This window comes from Hippichthys cyanospilos, chromosome 13 (assembly GCF_059441005.1).
Source record: "Hippichthys cyanospilos isolate Australia breed blue-spotted pipefish chromosome 13, RoL_Hcya_1.0, whole genome shotgun sequence".
NCBI classification, from domain to species: domain Eukaryota; kingdom Metazoa; phylum Chordata; class Actinopteri; order Syngnathiformes; family Syngnathidae; genus Hippichthys; species Hippichthys cyanospilos.
This window is the reverse complement of record NC_142381.1, coordinates 11,436,780-11,455,320: the sequence shown is the minus strand read 5'-3', so window position 1 is coordinate 11,455,320 and position 18,541 is coordinate 11,436,780. Positions and strand designations below refer to the sequence as shown.

The 18,541-nt window shown below is 39.3% G+C and overlaps 2 protein-coding genes and 1 long non-coding RNA gene across 4 annotated transcripts in view; 1 reads left to right on the top strand and 2 right to left on the bottom strand.

Annotated features, from left to right (window-relative positions):
- Positions 1 to 10,495, bottom strand: part of rab28 (RAB28, member RAS oncogene family) — a 29,959-nt gene extending 19,464 nt beyond the window's left edge. Inside the window, exons 1-3 of one of the 2 annotated variants that reach the window (XM_088431542.1) lie at positions 10,246 to 10,495; positions 5,210 to 5,306; positions 45 to 133 (exon numbers count right to left, since the gene is read on the bottom strand). In XM_088431542.1, coding sequence (XP_088287668.1) covers positions 45 to 133; positions 5,210 to 5,306; positions 10,246 to 10,320 — 261 coding nt within the window. In that variant the 5' untranslated portion in view covers positions 10,321 to 10,495. The remainder of the gene's footprint in view (positions 1 to 44; positions 134 to 5,209; positions 5,307 to 10,245) is intronic. The other variant, XM_088431543.1, reaches the window with a different exon arrangement.
- LOC148413853 (uncharacterized) lies at positions 5,156 to 6,090 on the top strand. Its single transcript, XR_015867618.1, has 3 exons — positions 5,156 to 5,369; positions 5,851 to 5,921; positions 6,001 to 6,090. It is a non-coding gene; the product is annotated as an uncharacterized LOC148413853 (long non-coding RNA).
- A 3,432-nt stretch (positions 10,496 to 13,927) lies between the features above and the next one.
- On the bottom strand, positions 13,928 to 18,277 carry nkx3-2 (NK3 homeobox 2). Its single transcript, XM_088430989.1, has 2 exons — positions 17,294 to 18,277; positions 13,928 to 14,840 (listed from the first exon to the last, which is right to left on the bottom strand). The coding sequence occupies exons 1-2, from the start codon at positions 17,649 to 17,651 to the stop codon at positions 14,413 to 14,415; spliced, it is 786 nt and encodes a 261-aa protein (XP_088287115.1). The 5' UTR covers positions 17,652 to 18,277; the 3' UTR covers positions 13,928 to 14,412.
- Positions 18,278 to 18,541: the final 264 nt, after the last annotated feature.

Sequence of the window (18,541 nt, the reverse complement as noted above, 5' to 3'; positions counted from 1 at the left end):
AGAAAGCCCTGAAAAAGTTTTGTACGCGTGGTAAGGTGACTTACGTGGGCGCCGTATACGTATTTATCCAGCATTTTCCCTCCTAACGTTTGACCGCCAATGTCCCACACCTGCAGGGTCACGTTCGGAATGCCTACAAGGGGTAAGAGAGAAATATATCATGACATAGCAAATAGCGTGGCAGCACCAGATACGAGTTTAATTTGTTCTGCAACAATACTCGAACCCAAATTTCCATTGAAGTGAATCACAATGTAACCAATCGAAAACAAATCCTAATGTTGTACTTTTGAAAAACATACAAAACTAACATGAGATCAAATTAAAAAGCATTTTTTCCACTGCGTTCATCGAATGTGTCTCCTTCAGGTGTATCTGTGTTGCCACCTGAGGCAGTATAAAAAAAAAAGGATAATTAATTGAGACATTTTTATGAATCCCACTTAAGCTCCCGTGAATCCTTGCCTCTTTTCAGGAGCCACTCATATTGCAGTGACGCACCCTGCCTAGAAATTAAATCGGATTCATAACATTGCAACTCTTATATAATGTTGGCAGTACGAGATCATTCTGTGCAGATATTATGATCACCAGTACTGTTATATTGTCTGTTGAGATAGTTGCTGAAGTATTTGTACTAAATCTGTGGCTTAAAGGGATGCAGTGTTGCACAATAGATGCTAATTAGCACTAGATTTATGACTAAACTGTCTTTTTAAAATAATTGCCTGTTTTAAATAAAAGTGTATTTCTGTTTGCTGTATGTTCAGTTTGAAAATTTAGTGATAGTCTGATATATGGTGTTTTGGGAAAAAAATATCTGTAAATTAAAGAACTTCATGGTAAAAATGTGTTGAGCTCAAAATTTTAAAAACACACACACGCACACTCAAAGGACTCATCTCAAAATACTTGTAAGTCAGGTGACTTGTACCACAGGTTGAAATGTTAACGTTGGTTGTGATAAAGCTCAGAATTGCTATCCGTGATTCGGGCTTTGGATGAGTCTTCATTTTGTTAACAGAAATGACAGAAAAAATAAACCAGGGTTTTGCCATTTATCCGAAGAGCTCTTGCAAGGACATCCCAGATTTCTTTCACTCATGGCAGTAAAACGAGCTGTTTGCATTGTGCCATGTGTCACACACATCCCGCTGCTGCCAAGTCAGGAAGGTGAAGAGAATTATGTGCTGTTAGGGAAAATGGCAATAATTAAACAGAAAATAAGAGGAAAAGAGGACTCTTGTCCTCATGTCAGTGGAAAGGGAAAGACAGGCTCAATGAGAGAAAGAGAAGGACAGGCACAAAAAAAACCAAACCCAAATAAATATTTTCTTCCTCTGGAAAATGAAAGGGGTGGTCAGAAGAAGGCGGATGAGAGGAACAGACAGCGAAGAGTTTATACTGGTGTTACGCGGCCTGCGTGCCGGGTCCGAGTGGAGCTGTGGACACGGCTGGGTGACTTTCCCCTTATTTTGAAGGCGAGGAGAGGAAGCGTTGAGGTTCACAGTCACTACATCTAGACTATACAGTTTCAATGTAAAGCTACATTGAGGAGGGCGATGAATAACTGCTCTTTGGCGGCAGGGCGCACCATCCCCGCCAATCCACCGCGCTCGGACACTCACTTTATTTGTCTTCCCAAAGATTCACACTGACTCAACGCCGCTGGCATTTTTCTGCTTATGCCTCGGGAGGAAACATCGCAGGGCGACAGATGAACCTCGAAAAAGGTCACGCACACGGATGAGGAAATCATCAGCACTTTGTGGAGGTTCAAGTATTCAGGAAAAACGGAAAAGATTATTTACAAATGGATCTGCAAACATTCTAAAAACAGTTGGGTCAAAAATGGACAAACCCACCTGTTTGGGTTATTTATTTGACCACAAAACTTGGGTCAAAGCAACCCCAAATTTTGTTGTTTTGCACAAGTCACCTAAAATGGGGATGTTTTTGGGGTTAATTATTTAACCCAAAAAGTTGAGTTGAATACAGTTGTTTGAAAAGTTGGGTTAGATAATAATCTTTTTTTTTTTTAATTCACTCATTCTGCGGCAGCATTTTTCATACCCTCCTAAAAATAAGTACCAGACAATGAATATCTAGAATCTATAAAGATATATAAATAAGTGTTCAGGACTGATTGAGTTAAATTCAGCCCGACTTTACGGAATTAAATGAATAGCCGAAATATTGGGTTGAATAAATGACTCAAAAAGTCCCTTGTGGCCCAATGTTTTGAGAGAGTAAACACAAGAACCTGAGAATTGAACTTACAATATAAATACACACCATATGCAGAATTTTAAAAAAAACTAGACGATCAATACCACCAATATTAGCACAAGTACTCAATTTGAGTAGTCAGATACAGATAATTGAACTCCAATGTGGCCCATACTAAAAATGAGTTAGACAACCCTGCTCTAAATGATTTCTAAGTTAATAAAACAGTTGCCGATTAATGTGATAATTGGTTAGTTGTCAATTAATGGATTAATATTGACAGCTCTGCTATTAACCTTGGGTAGAGTAACCCAAATTGGGTTAGCTAGACAACACTGTGCCCAGGATCAAAAGTCAGCTCATTAAGTCGAGATTTTGATCTAATAAGGAGAAAAATTACCCATACTGTTTAGTTAAAATGAGCAAGAAAGCGGTGACCATGATATTTGCGTAGCTGTGGTATAAGGCGATTTAGTTTTTTCCCAACATGAATAACGGCTGTCTCTACCGTTATGTCCCTCTTTCATGGCATGACCATGTAAAAAAGGCTTTTAAAATTCCAGCGTTATTCCCCCACCTTCACATCTGGTATTGAAAGTATTGTTCTAAAATCCCCTCACAGGGGAAGCTGTTATGTGCCAGTCGGCCTGGACTCACCTCTCCTCGCCTTGGAAAATGTACATTAAATTTGACAAGCTGGGCCTTCATGGTGAGAGGGCTTAAAGGCTAACCTCCGCCCTCCCACACACACGCACGCACGCACGCAAACACTGCGGCAAAAGACGGTTAGGGCTCCGCGGGGACCCGGACGAGCGAAAGGCCGGGCGATGGTCCTCACCAAGTCGGGGACCACCCAGCTCGCCGAGCCACCCTCCTCTTCCTCAGCTCATCAACACCCAATTCCCCAGAAAATGGGCCCTTTAACAACCTCGAGTGTTGAGCCAGTGTTGTTGCTGCTCCATTGATACAGATAAATGCGCTCGGCGTTGACAAGAAGCTGTGCCGTTTCGCCCTCGGAGCTTCAGTCACACGCGTACAACAAGGGTTGCCGTGGGATGAAGTCGCAGTTCATATTAAGTCCAGCCGAGCCAAGATGGTGCTTACTCTCGGCTCTTTTTCTTCGCGCTCTACCGCAACATTTTTGGGGGTTTCGTTCCCCCAAGTCTCATAAGCCGAAAGTGAAACGCAATCAAAACACAAACCGTCGTCCAACTCGCAAATCGGCATAACCTCTACTTTGAGCGCGCAACTTTACTTTGTGTTGTTTTATTAGTAATGAAAGAGTAGAGACCCTTTGCAGACTTGTGCTGTTCAGGTTTTGGCGAAAGGTTAAAAAAAAAAATGACATTTTAGACGCTCCATAAATCTGATATTAAAATGTCCAAAAATATTACGGGTCAATAAATGTTTTATTTTAAAAATCTAACGAGCCTACAGAGCGCAGTTGTATTCCGCAGGCTCGACATAAACAAATAGGAGGAACACAAATGTTTTATATGGCACAGGGCAACGATTGGTTGAACTTGGGGATCCACGATAGGAACATAAAACTTTTCATGTATTTACTCTGCGTCGTGCCCGCAGGATTATGAGCGAGGCTGGCCCGGCCGGGATGTGAGCTGTCCGCCGGCCTTGTGGACTGTTTGCTCTGGAGGGAAGAGCTTTCACAGCAAATAAGTCTGAGAAGTGGCAGACGCGCTACAATGAGGCGCCACCAGAAAAGACACATTCAGCTCGGATGGCTTGATGGGAAGAATTAAGCCCAAGTTCTGGCGAGAAACGCTGGGACACGAAAATACAGAGGCGTCCAAAAAAATGACGGCAAATATAAATACGAAATACAGAGGAACCTCTAAGGTCAAACACAATTTGTTCCAGGGCACCAGTCTTCCTCCCGATTTGCATTTTTTTGCTCTCTATAATTAATCCACGAATTAAACCAGTTCCTATGGCTCTTAACATGTCTGCAGTACCTTTTAAACACACTGTAATAACCATAGAATCAAGAATTACGGCACAATTTTAAACAAAAAAAAAAAATGTGCAATTTGTTTCAAATTAGCACTTTATACATTAGCTCACTTATCTCTTTATCATATTCATGCATACATTGCACATACTGTACATCACTGTAAATAGGTATTATATAGAGTGTATCTTTTTGTTTCTTTTTTTTTTTTTTTTTTTACTTTTCTAAGTAGAACCCAGGGAGTAGCACCGAATTTCATTGTAGTAATACAGTGACAATAAAGGCTATTCTGATTCTAAAATGTCTATTCTGTCATCAGATACAATTTGAATGAAAGTCATGTGAAAGTATCAGTATTCATTTTTCAATATTTTCTTGTGAATATGCAAATTCATCGGCGAACCACCCAACCTCAGTTACACATCAGTGTCAAAGCCAAAAATGATTAGCCTTTTGCTCAGCATGAGTGTGAAGAAAACAAGAGGAAAGCGGAAAAAGGCCAAAACGTGCCGCAGCAAAAAGAGGAAAATATTGATTTTATGACTTTTAAAATTGTCCGTATCAAAAAAATCAAGTTAATAAAATAAATATATCAGCCAGGCCTAGTACTCACCCAACCTTACTTTTCTGAACACCTCATGCTGATCCTGCACCTTTTCCGAGAAGATCTTATCTGACACGCTAATGCCAATTCGAATTTTAGGTTTTGCGTGATGTCAAAACATTTTTCACAAAAAGTTGATCAAATTCTGAATGTTGTGATCTTAGAAGCTTTCATTGTGAATGATTATTGAACTTGTCATGGATGCACTATGCTGCTGTTTTTGTTTTTTGTATAACTGATAATGACCAGCAACTAATTCAGTAAATATTTTTAAGATTTTCTAGTACAGGTAATAGCTTAAAAATGATCACGGGGATAAGTGTGCATTTTGTACTGAACACATGTGCCTGCTCGGTCCCCCATCGAGGGAGCGAGCACTCCCAGATGATTGTTCCTCGGTGTCTCACCTGGAAGGCTTATTCTCTTCAGAAAGAAATCCAGGCCGATGGTTTGTTTGTACTGCTTCCCAAAGGCCTCCTGTGCAAACCTGGTGGCGAGTGAAGTCTGGAACACAACCGGCAAAAAGGAGAGACACCGCAGTCAGGAGGGGAGCAACAACATGTCAATGTAAGATGTTGCGTTTAGGGGGGGTTCTTTTTTTAGTTTTGAGTGAAACTAAGATCCTGATGCATACGAAATTTGGTCGAGTAATTCAAAATAATAAGTGCTCATGCTATGCATGGGAGTAACACCAACTTCAAAATAAACATTACCTTCCCAACATTTGAACATCAATGACTTGGTCCACATTTATTTTGAAGTACACCCCAGCAGTGTGTTGCGACGTAACGGCTGACTGGACTGTAGCACTAAAATAGTGTCAACATTATACTGCATTATACAATTGACAAAGTGCTCGCAATCGCTTTTGGGTCCTGACCCTAAAATTGGGGAACCATGTATGCATTCCCTTACGGTTTTCCTTATAAACCACTCGTCTAATATAATTCATCATAGCAAGCCATTTTCCTCAGTTTATCTGCCATGCGCCCGTAAGCCTTAAAACAGTGCAACAAAGTGTGACGTTATTTTTAAATCCTTTTCACAGACTTGTTAAAAAGCCAACAACCGAGGGGACGCTGTGCGGATGGAACTGTCAAGTGAGAATGACAAAAACAGGTGTGGGTATGCATATATATGCGTGTGTGCGTGTGTGTCATGTCTCCTGACTGCAAACCAAATAATTGCCACAAATTAGGAAACCTCCATCACTGTCACCCTTGGGGGAGGAAGAAAATAACCCGTCTGCATGGAAACAGCTCAGCATTGACTCGGCCAACTTGAGTTCATTTTGATGGATGTGTGGCGGGAAGAAAACAGGAAGCATTGGATGTCTATTAGCTTGCCTCAATGTCAAGAGAACACCTGAGCACTCATGTGGCAGCAAATACATTTGCAAAGAATTGACCTGCACCATGGGGAGGTGTTATTCATTTTCTGGCAACCTTTACCTACACGACAGAGAAAATATTAGAAGCTCAGTAGGACTCGGTGCAGTTTTACATCCACATTCAAAACATATTGTTCTATCAATACCCCTGACAATGTCGATCAAAATTGAAAATTACTGTTGAATGATTGCAAAGTCACAGTGTCACAACATATGGATCAAAACGCCAAATGTGGCCTGCAAGTTGCAGACCTCTGGCAGCGCCGAACAACCATTTCAACATACACCTAGGAACAATTTTGAGTTTTCAGAAGCTAATATGAACCTAACGTGCACGTTTTGAGAATGTCCGAAGTAGCCAATGAAAAGTTCCATACAGCAAACCCGGAGCATGTATTCTAACCTGCCCTCAGACCAGTGAGGCGGATGTGCTTACCACTCACGTGGCGCCAACCTAATTCCTCTTGACGTTTATTGACCTCCAGATTGTTTTTTTCTCAGCTTGTCGCAGCCTTAAGAGTGACTGAATAATGACAGCAACAAGGAGACTATGGCTCATTTAGGCAGCCTAAACAATCAGCCGCAACACTGGAATAACGAGCTCGGACAGCAAAAATGAATCCCTCATGCTCGTGCTGGCCTGCTTGGACATTTGTCTTGGCGTCCCAGTAGCTTGGCTTTCTTTCTTTAAACGGAGTCCCTTTGTAGTTTTTTTTTTTTTTTTTTTTTTCTTAGCGTACAATTGGAAGAGAGAATTTGAATGCTGGCGTAATCCTGACACTCCAGTGCAGGGTCACAAGTGATCCCAATGCCGGGAAATGAGAGGGGGTGTTCCACTGAAACAAGAAACTTGCAGAGCACAGAAAAACAAGACAGCGATGCAACTCTTTAAGCTCTCTCAACTGTAAAGATGCAAAAGTGTGACTATTTTGGAAATATCTAAACCGTCAACCACAATAGCAGTCAAAATATGCACTTAGTCAAAATCTTTTCAAATTGCAAATAAACTATGACGCCAGTCAATAAATATTCAAATCTTTTGTTCAGAACAGTCAATACTGTCTCTGACTGAAATTGTCCTGAAAGGCCAATGAGAATGGGAACTAAGGTTGCAACAAGCTCTAAACAATTTGGAGAAATAATCTAATTGCCAGTTATGACGCTCAACTGCAAATATGGTTTAACGTGATGATTTGTTCAACATCCTCGATAAAGCAAGCAATAAATTCAACCCTTTTGTGACTGATGATAAAACATAACAGGATTTCTAAGACTATTTTTTTTTCTGTTTTCCAGTCCCCATTTACCACAAAGAACAAGGGAATACTTTAGTCGTGAAATGGTTACCACCCAAGACGAACAAAAACAGTCTGCTACTTAATTCATATTCCCTAAAAACAATAATAATAGAGAACGTCGGGTTTAGAATAATGGGGGCACATACAACCTATTTTTCTACATGTTTTTTTTTAATATAACTTCCCCTTTAAGCAAAATCTTCCCCTAAATTTGGTCTATATTTGATGAGCTCTGATACATGCAACTATGAAGATCCCACCATAAATGCCCGGAATCCTCATGTTTAACTCTGTGTCCAAACCTGGCTCCTTTCTAAAAGGAACTGCAAATATTGAAGAAAATCTGAGCACTCAGGTGGAAAAATAGACTTGTAAGTTAAGACTGACATATTAAGACTCTGGCTCCAAGCGAGAGTGCAGAAATTTTCAAAAACATCCCGCTCAGATAGACAAGGCTTCCCACATCTCGCTATTTTTCTGAATGGACGATTCGACGGCAAGCCAAAATACCACCGGAGAAAGTTGTCCAAAATAAACTGATCCGATTGCAATTTGCCGGGCAAATTGACATTAATAAGAGGAGAGAGGGTGGGGGTAACATTCAAAATGTCAGTCAGCAGTCTTGAATCGAGGGGCGCGGGGTAAGATGTATTCTGAGCCCAACTCACAAGCAGGTAAGTCAGTGATGAGCTTGACACCTGGCAGAGGGGCGGAGGGGGGATAGTAATGTAGCATATCGGCTGGGAACTGACTCCTGTGTGTTCTCAACACCACACCTTTATATACCCTACCCCAAAGAAAAACAAGAAAAAATAAGCCTTTTTCAAATGAAAACATTCAATTCTTTCTAAAACTGCAACCATTCTGGACGACTGTTCTTTTATTAAAGAAAAAAACGCAGATTTTAAAAACCTCTGCGGTCCAACATTTTTGAAAAGTAGAGCATTATTCGTGAAGAATCCATCTGTTAAACCTGAAAAAAAATTCAAAGACTGTGTAATCGGGGACTATTTTAATCTATAAATAAGAACTAAATATGTAAATAAAGTTGCTTGCTTACATATGTTACAACTAAAAACATTTATTTGCAAAATTGGTGAGTTTAACCTTCAACAACATGGGGTCAAACTCTTTGGGAAACCCATATTAGACAATAAATGATATAATTATATAACGGCGAAGATTTACGGGCAGCTCGTGCTTGCGGTCGTCCATAATGGCAGACTTGTGCATGAAGTTGCTAATAGTTATGTTAGCTTCCCAACATGTGGTGAGCTTAAACTCTGCAATAACCAGTAATTTATCGTCAAGGAAAAAGAGCTTATATAGCGTAACTTAAGAGTTGATGACACACTAAAGCAATAAAATGCAATGTTGCTGTGCCAGTTTGAAGTTATTTTACTGTAGCTCAATACAAATATTTTTTTAGAAAATTGTCTGAAATTGAAGTATTACTGTCCAATATTTAATGTCATTTATAGTACGAGAAAAAAGTCTGAAGTCTGCACTAACCTGTTTTTATAGAAACATTTTTCACAGCAAGCTTTTAACTGGTAGTCGTTATGCTAATCTATACAAAATTTTGAGATTATACTGCAACATCTCAATTGCTTGTATATCAACCAGTTTTGGTTAGCATTTTTTTCATATGTTGGTCAACATGGTATCTTTGGAACAGTCCAACTCCCCAAAATCATATTCCAACTGGCTAACCTAGAAGTGGCCTGCTAACTAGCAAATCAAAAGAACTAACCGCTCTACAAATCTCCATGAACTTTTTCTTTGTTATCAATTGATCAGCCTTGATGGAGGTCTGTGCAAGGCCTGCAAGTAGCAACATTTTTTTTTATCCATGAGGTGCAATTTACACCTTTGAGTGTGTATGGTTTTATAGATGGTCTGTGAGAGTGCAAAGTAACACTTTCAAGGGATGACCCTTTTGCATACAGGGAGGCAACTACTACAAGAAGAGAGCGAAAGAAAACGTTACTTCTGTCTTGAGCAGATTTATCTGACAGGTCATCCGGTTCAGTTTATTTCAGCAAAATTCTAAACACATCGGTGCAACTGCAATAACCTTACCTTGGAAAAAATATTCTTGCAAAGCTTTGGGGCAGAGACTTAGCATCAACCTCTTGTTTTGATACAAAATATTGCAGTTATTCAATCATTAGTTGCAGCATGATGTCTTTGCAGGTTTTTTAACGGTATCCTAAATAAATGCGTTAGTACGCTAAAACTGTCCTATTAATGAGAAATGAACGCAACAGTATATGGACATTTACCTGGATATGCCAATATAAAAAAGCATTTCAACATTTATTGACAGCGCACTACTTGCCTTTCAGAATTCTGTACAAAATAAGATACTGACTAATGTTCAAACAGCTGTCCGACAGCTGAGGAAATTAGCAACTATAAAGGCAGATTTGTGCACACATGACTTACATCAGCAAACCTTAAGAAGTGTGTTAAGATGCGTTCAATTGTCCTCCGCAAATAACAGCTTCCTCATACACAACGTAGCACCAGGTCTCGGCTTGTCAGCTAACAGCTCATTTGGCATGCGTCGTAGCGTCTGTCGCCATAGTGACCCAAAGAGCCACTGCAGAGTCGGGAGTAGCGCTCCGGGGAGCCAGATAATACAACGTAATCAATGAATTACGTTGCAGAATTAACATGCCTCGATGGCCTGTGGACATGTTTGACTTGATAACTGTGAAGTAGAGCGAAGTGTTCGTGTGGTGATGTTTACCTTCCCGCAAGCGCCGTCGCCGATCACAACAATTTTAAGCTGTCTGTCCTGGCTGTCCTCCTCCGAGTCCGACATGACGACGCCGTGTGCACGGCCAGTCTTTGTCGGATATAGAGACCGCCCTCCGAGCAAAGATATATCACGATACAAGGATTAAAATCCAAAGTAGCCGGCTACTAATCACTGACGGATAAGCACAGCGTCGATTAAACAAGCAGGCGCCATTTTGACTGTACCAACTCAGCCATAAACCTTGGGCCATCCAAAATCGTAAAATGACAAAAAAAAAACACCCACACAAATGAGTTCAAAGCGAACAAACGTGGTTAAAACACACGCAAGCGCACTCATACAGATAGTTTTGCCTGCGGCTTCGTCAGAACTCACTCGAAAAGCGTAATCACAGCTGCGGGTTGACAGAATGGTTGCGTCCAGAGTGTGACGCGTTGCTAAATTGCTATGGTAACCAAGGGGCACCCTAATGGGGGGAGTACATGATACTTTTTCTTCATAATCTTTCGTTACATAAATAAATAAATAAATAAATAAATAAATAAATATCTATTATAACACAACATTAGACATCTTTTTTACTCTTTTACGTAAAACCCTCCCGAACCCCGTTTATCACGATGTTATGTTCCAAACACACCTGCAACAGGTGGAATTTCAAGGGAACAATGAAAAAGTTTTCATTATTTCACCCGTAAGTTTTTTTTTTTTTAATAAAACCACACTTTTAACTTTTTAAAGTATCCTTTCCGTGGCATTTCTTTGACCATGTTGACACTCACTCGCTGTTGCATGAGGAAATGAAAAGACTCACGTTTACTATGCTCCAAATAAGAGCCCAAGTATGTTTGATTTAAGCTGCTTATTTATCACTTACAATTAAATGTGCACCCAATTGTTAATATAAAGCTTCAAAAAACTTAAAAGTTTAACACACTCTGAGCAGTGACTTAAACAGGCATAAATTGGGACCTTCTCTGCCTCTTCTTCTTCTTGCTGTACTGTTGAAGACAATGTTCTTTCATTTTATAGAATCATCTATAGTTTTTGTCTAGATTCAGGGTTCAAATCCAGGCTCCATCCTCCATGTGTGTTGTTTGCGTGTGCCTTGGGTTCGTATGTTTATAATTGTCTGATTATGATGTTTTCTTAATCATGTCGAGAAGTAAACCTCAGTTTCTTGCGTACGGCTGAACAGATAGATAAAAGGGAATCCAATGATTTCACATGTAATTACTCGTGGCTCAGGTAACAACCAATCACAGCTTGCGTACGTCACATGACCTGACTCAGAAAACACGTGAGCCGTGATTGGTTCTTACCTGAGCCTTGAGACACAGTGATGTCATTTTCAGATGGCATGCCGTGAGAGAGTTGACACCCCTTAAAAACTCCTGGTAAAAAAAAAAAAAAAAACAGGTGGATTTTGCTGCTTAATTCACATTCAACAAGTGCAATACTTCCAAGCTTAGACGAATACAAACTGCGTGATTTGAAATGGTCAATAGGCTTAACTCAATGAATCCCAAACATTTTTTACGTTTTTTAAGAGTCCACATGTCAGCTTCTATTTTATATTTTTTTTCTCTTTAATTGACTTTTAGTAAATAAATTAAGCACTAGAGTAATCGATTACTTTAATACTTAAGTTACTGATGTCAGGTACTTTATGAGATAATCAAGTACTAAAATAATTGATTGGGTAGTTAAGTACCATTTAAGAAATTAAGAGCTAACGTAATCGATTACTTATAAAAATGTATGCTTTAGTGCTGTATAGTCCTAAAGTAATCGATTGCTTTAGTACTTTAAAAAGTAATGTAAGTGATAGTCATCTGTTCCTAACCCTGAAGTTATGGATTACGTCAATACTTTAGTACTGTACATAAAATAATCACTTTAGTACATGATTACCTAAAGTAATCAATTCCTTTAGTAATATAACACACACAGTAATCACTTAGTGCTTGATTAAGGTAATCAATAAATTTTGTTATTTGATGAGATGCAGGAATCGGTTACATTTTTAAAGTAAATGATCACTTTAGAATTGAGTTCATTTACTACCAACCATTTTAGTCCCTTGTTTAGCCAAACACTTGAGATTGAATTTCTGAAGTCCTTAAAAAATGTCAAAACTAAGTCTAGAATTTATTAAATTTTATATGTAATATAATATTTTTTATATATAATATTTTTTATAATTCTATATTATATGTATTCAGCGTCAAGCTATGTTGCGTTGAGTGCATAAAAAATGCAGTCTACATACACGTTTACATATTAGTTTCATGAAATATGAAATATTGTCACGTTAGTGTCACAGATTTGTTTCCATCCTTTATTTTTGTATATGATTTACTGACTTATACAGTATGTTCAACGTCTTCGTTGTCTTTTTTCATTGTTAATGGTTCATTTATCTTTATTTTGGCGTGAGTGTAACCCATGATGCATATTGGAGTTTAATGTTTGTCAAATCACCATTATTGTTTTCCAAATTGTTCAGCTCTAATGGTAAGGCAGCAATATATGGCATTGCGCAATTAATATTGCACTCATTTGTGCAGGTTGAGGTCCAAAAATAAGTTAAATAAAGAGTGCCCCCCCTCCCCATGCCAATCTTGTAATCAGGGTGACGGTTGAGGTTGCTTTTATTTTTTTTTAATCTGGACCAATAAGGTGATGGAATGAGTCGCAGTAAATTTCTTCTATGAGTTATAAAAGATGACAGTTTCAGAATATGTGCAGTGTAGCAGTGCCTTACCTTTCAGCAGAATCGCTGTGTGAAGTTAATCACAACAGATGTGATGTGGCCCAAATGAAATCAACCTGACAAACCTGTGTCTGAATACAGAGCCAACAAATGTTGCTTGCAATGCAATTTAATGAAGTCTTAAAACAAAAACCCTTGAGTGAAAAAAAACTATCGGTCAAAAAAGGACCAACCCAAAATTTGAGCCTATTTTAACCGCTATTTACATAACACTCAATCCATTGTTTATGTTGTTTTATACAAAACAACACACTTTGAGTTTTTTTGTTGTTGTCTTTTTTTGTTTTCCAAAAAGTTGGAAACGTTTTGGGTCGGTATTTTTTCTTTCCATATTTCGGTTATTATAACCCAACTGTTTAAAGAGTGTAACACTATAGTGCACTGGGGAGTTGTTTCTATATTTTCAACCTCTCCAAAACATCACTTTTTAACGCTATCAAAAATAAAACACGTCAACCTCATAATGCAACCGTCTTAAAAAAGTTGGAGCAAAAGTAACCCAATTATGTGTCAAAAAATGAACGTGTACCATTTTGATCCAACTTTGTGGATTCATAACCTGTACATGTTGATTGCTATGTACAGGCAACCTCAAAATATAGGTTTTTGCGAAGAACCCAGAAAGTTGGGCCATTATTCGGTCAGTAAAATTGATCTGATTGTTTTTACGAGTAGAAACCATATCAGTCAAATCATATATATATATATATATATATATATATATATATATATATATATATATATATATATATATATATATATATATATATATATATATACATACATATGTATTTACACACATTCCGTGACATTGAAATTTAACTCTCAAATCTGACCAACACAATAATGCCGCATATATATTGTATTTTCTTAAAATCTTTGTGATGCCAGTCGCTTTCTGTATTATTGCTTTAGTTACGCAATGATTGTTTTTCTCCAACACGTTGTCTCTAATTGCGCTTGTTTTCCTCAAAACGGATTTACACCAGTTGATTAATAAACTGATATGTTTTAATATTTTGTACCATCCATAAACAAAAACAAAAAACACAAGAAAAAGCACGCGTTACATTTTAAAAAAAGCCATTTCTTTCCGCTGCGTGTTTCCCCTCCATGTAAATGCTTCCAAAAAGTGCTGAAATATCTTACCTTTATAAAGACAGCGAGAAAATAAGACGGGGAAAGGGTGGGTAAACACACAGCCTGCAACATAGTGAAAAGTCAAAAAACAAAAACTGTCAATCACTGCAGAGGTAGGATGTAAATAAACCAACAAATGTCCAATTAGGTCCTGTAATTGACTTCCACTATGGTTTGGGAAATTGGGCTGTTCTTTAAAAAAAAAAAAAGTCTGCAAATAAATAGAGTTCTCTGTGTCTTCACGGGTTCCCCGCACACGAGAGCGTCCAGGCGGGGAGGCAGTACGCGTACGGGTAGTAGTAGGAAGGCTGCAGGGAGAGAAGCGGGGGCCGCAGCACCTCCCCGGGTCCGTACTGTCTCTGGTCGTCGCGCACCAGCACCTTGACGGCCACCTTCTTGGCGGCAGGCGTGGACGCCATCAGGTCGGCGGCCATCTGTCGGCGCTTGGTCTTGTAGCGCCGGTTCTGGAACCAGATCTTGACCTGAGTCTCTGTCAGCTTGAGGGAGGCGGCCAGGTCGGCGCGCTCGGGTCCGGACAGGTAGCGCTGGTGGTTGAAGCGGCGCTCCAGCTCGAAAACTTGCGCGTGCGAGAAGGCCGCCCTGGAGCGCTTCTTTCGGGCCTTGGGTTGCGAGCCGCTCTTCTCGTCCGCAGTGCACGAACCGCAGTCTGTGACAGAAATGCGTGTCAAACGTCAATACGGGAGGGGGCCCACGTTGGACCACGCACTTGATGTGCCACAAAAAATATGTGCTCTTGATATCTTTGCAGAAAGGATTCAACGCTAACAACATATTTACAGTAATTTTTGTACCCGTGCAAAGGGCTCTGGAAGCGTGGACCGCACATAAATTTCGATCGGCAAACCAACAATAAGTGCAACATAGCTATAAAATGTCAGAAACAACAAATTGAAACGTAGTTCACCCCCCTTGTTTTTTTTCTTTTTGCTCCAGCTCAATGGACATTGTGTTGGAATGCGTTCCTTGACCATGACCCAGAGCTACCAGTTAAATGTTCGCACTTCTCAGTGCGATATTAAATAAGAAATTACATACAAAGTTTTGATTAGCATAGAGACCTAAACAATTTTTTAGCACTCTAAAGTCAGTAGGATTATAAATAAACCTTGAGCCAAAAAAATAGGATTGATTCGATATTTGGGTTAATTTGTTCCAGTTTTCTGGGTTGACCGCAAACAAGCAATAATTTATTATTATTATTTAAAAAAAACTGACATTTGGGCTGGATTGACCCAAATATTGGGTCAGTTCTTTCTTGACTCATACATCCAAGGGTCTCATTATTGTTTTGTTGTTGTTGTTGTTTTGTTTTGCTTTGTTTTGTTTTCTTTTTTAATTTATTATTTGCCCCCAGAGGACAAAACGTATATGCCGGGCACTACTGTCTGTCTACATGAGCTGCTCTATCTTTTGTTTTCAAACCATGCTTAGATGTTTCAAACACAGCATCAAGCCTGTCCAGTGAGTTTTGTTTTGTTTGTTGGCGTTAGGCTATAGAGGAACATTGAGTTGAAGCAATGCTTGTACTTTATCAATACAAAACGCTTATTTTTGTTGGCATTTAAATTGACGCTAAACATCAAACGAGAGTGGCGTTAAATAGCTTGAACTGGCTCAGATCACTCCCATAACAATGTACCTATATATTTTTTTCATTAAAAAAAAAATCCAAAAGTAAAATCAACAATGCAGCTGTTCGTAGCTCAAAAGTGTTATAGTTTGAGAGCCCAAATTTTAAAGGCTCTAATAAACATTGATGGTCATTCAGGATACACCAAACCAAAAATGTCATTGCCAGAATAATCATGGAGAGAGTTTATTTGAAAAAGAAACTGAATCAGAAAGTGGTTTGTCAATACATTGTTACAATCAGCGACATCCCCCAAAAATGAGAGTTTTGAAAGCTATTGAATTTGTATTTTCAGTGCAATGACTTTTCCAATAAAATGGCAATTGGAGGGCATTGTGTGACGATATGACGTTATCACTTAATTCCTGATGAGGACACACATATTTGTAAAAGCACACATATATTCACACACATAATACACACACACACACAAACACACATATAAACATGTGCATTAATATATATATATATATATATATATATATATATATATATATATATATATATATATATATATTCATTATCATGTCTCATATCATGAGAAATAATTTTTAATGTCATAAGTTACGCAACAAACACATGCATCTATTTAGTCTTCACTGCAAGTATATTTTCTAAATGATCATTTTATTTTAGATGACTGCAAAGAATTCAACTTAAAACGTGTGGAGCAAAATTGTTAATAGTTAAAGTTGTTGTTAATAACGTTCTTACAAACTAGAACCATTTGTATTTAAATTTGATGAATAGCCATGAAGTCCAGACGCAACATAAAGGCTTTGAGAACGTTTTTAATATTTAAGACAAAACTTACAAGAAAATAACCAATAAATATGGTTAGGGGCAGGTAGGATGGGACACTTACACTCCCAGAAAAATCTAATCTGATTACATTGGATGTAAATACAGTAGTCCAGTTGGGAACTAAAAACCTCTTACTAAATGATGCATTCGTAAATATTAAGTTAGATTTCTTATGCATAACATCGACGTCCAAAAGTGTTTTTTTTCTTTGTAGCGTCATTAAAACAGATGAAAAATAAATAATAAATACAATATGAATAAGAAAAATACAATTCTTTTTGGGCCATGCAGTTTTAAATGCAAGTCGTAAAGTTTTCACGAAAATTCATGATCACACTTCCATTTTACATTTCTTAAATCAAAAGCAAAATCTGGCTGTGTGCATTATATGCTGCTCTGCTGTAACACTTTACCATTTAGGTATATTCTTGTCGCTCATATTAACGCATTGGACGAGTTTTGCGAATAAATAACTTGGATCAGAACGATATTAACCCAGCTTTATTTTTATCACTGTTGCAAAACTTTTATTTCTCCTTTAAAGATCACTTTAGGTGATCTGTTTTTCCTTACGGTCGACGTGTTTTATTGGGAAATTTGTCTAAAATTATTATGTATATGTATTTCTTTTTGCTGCGACGCTATTGGAGGATTTTCTCTCTTACCCGCGGTGCTATTGAGCTCGCCGTCACTCTTGATGTGATCCACGGCTGCGGATTCGTGATCCGTCTCCTCCTGCGGACTCTCCTCCGGGACATCCGACGCGGTCCCGGCGTCTTTTTCCGGCTGCAGGCCCTGAGCCGCCCCGGGCGCCTTGGCGTCGTTGTCCTCGCTCAGCCCCGAATCCGAGTCGTAGCTCTTTTCCGGCGGCTCCCCGGAGGCGGCGCGCACGTCCCCGAATATTTTCCAGCAAGTCGTCTTGGAGAAACACACGTCCAAATCGGGCAAGTGCCTGCCGTCGTCCTTCTTGTTCAGGATGGCCTGGATGGAGAAGGGCATGAGCGCGTTGCCACGCACGGCCATGTTCTTATTGCGAAAGTTTCGACAGCAAGAAAAAAAACAAATAAGTGGCGTGATTAGGCGGGTCGGGTGGGGAGGATGGAGGTCAGATCATCCGTGGATGAACTTTCAGCTCCGGTTGAGTGCCGCGTTCTCGCTCGCATCCCCGCGGGAAAAAGTCGCTGCTAAAGTCCGTGGGCGCGATGCTGTCCCTCCGCATAGCTGTGCCCTCAGCGCGGGCTCTCTGCGAGCTCCGGCCCTTTTCAGGCAACTTTTTTTTTCTTGCCCTGCCTTACCTGTGACTGACAGCCTCCCAGCGCCGCCTCCCATTGGTCGAGAGCCGAGGGCAAACCACTTCCGGATTGGCGACTGTCAACAACGTCACGCTGCTTTCAGGATACCCGGACATCTCAGCAACTAAACGCTTCATATTTTTAACGTAAACCATGCATTTTTAACCGTTATTCCGCCACCTCGACTGGATGGACCGTGAACATTCTTTTTTCACCCGTTTTGACATCTGGTTTGAACACAATATCGAGAAGCAGTTTTTCACTTCCCATAACTTTTTAGAAGAGACACATTTCCTTGACCGATAATAATTACACGTTTTTATATATTCGACGCCTAACCATCTCGCCCACTTGACGTTTTGCTTATTTTCCTCACCTGTGTGTAACAGCCATAAAGTGACAGCTTCTCAGCGGCGACTCCAATTGGTCGAGAGCCGAGGTTTGACCACTTCCGGATTGGGGAACGTAAATGACATCACGTTGCTTTCAGCATAATCCAACGAATCAGAACAGTTATGCAACATGTTTCCCACTTAGAAATTTACTAAAAAAATAATTGAATAACATTAATCTATTAAAAAAACAATTTATTTAAATAACAAAGCACTAGTAGCTGAGATA

Coding starts and splice junctions, on each gene's coding strand:
- nkx3-2 (XM_088430989.1), bottom strand. CDS start 17,651: ATGGCCGTGCGTGGCAACGCGCTCATGCCCTTCTCCATCCAGGCCATC. Junction 14,841..17,293: donor CGAGCTCAATAGCACCGCGG/GTAAGAGAGAAA, acceptor TTTCTGTCACAG/ACTGCGGTTCGTGCACTGCG.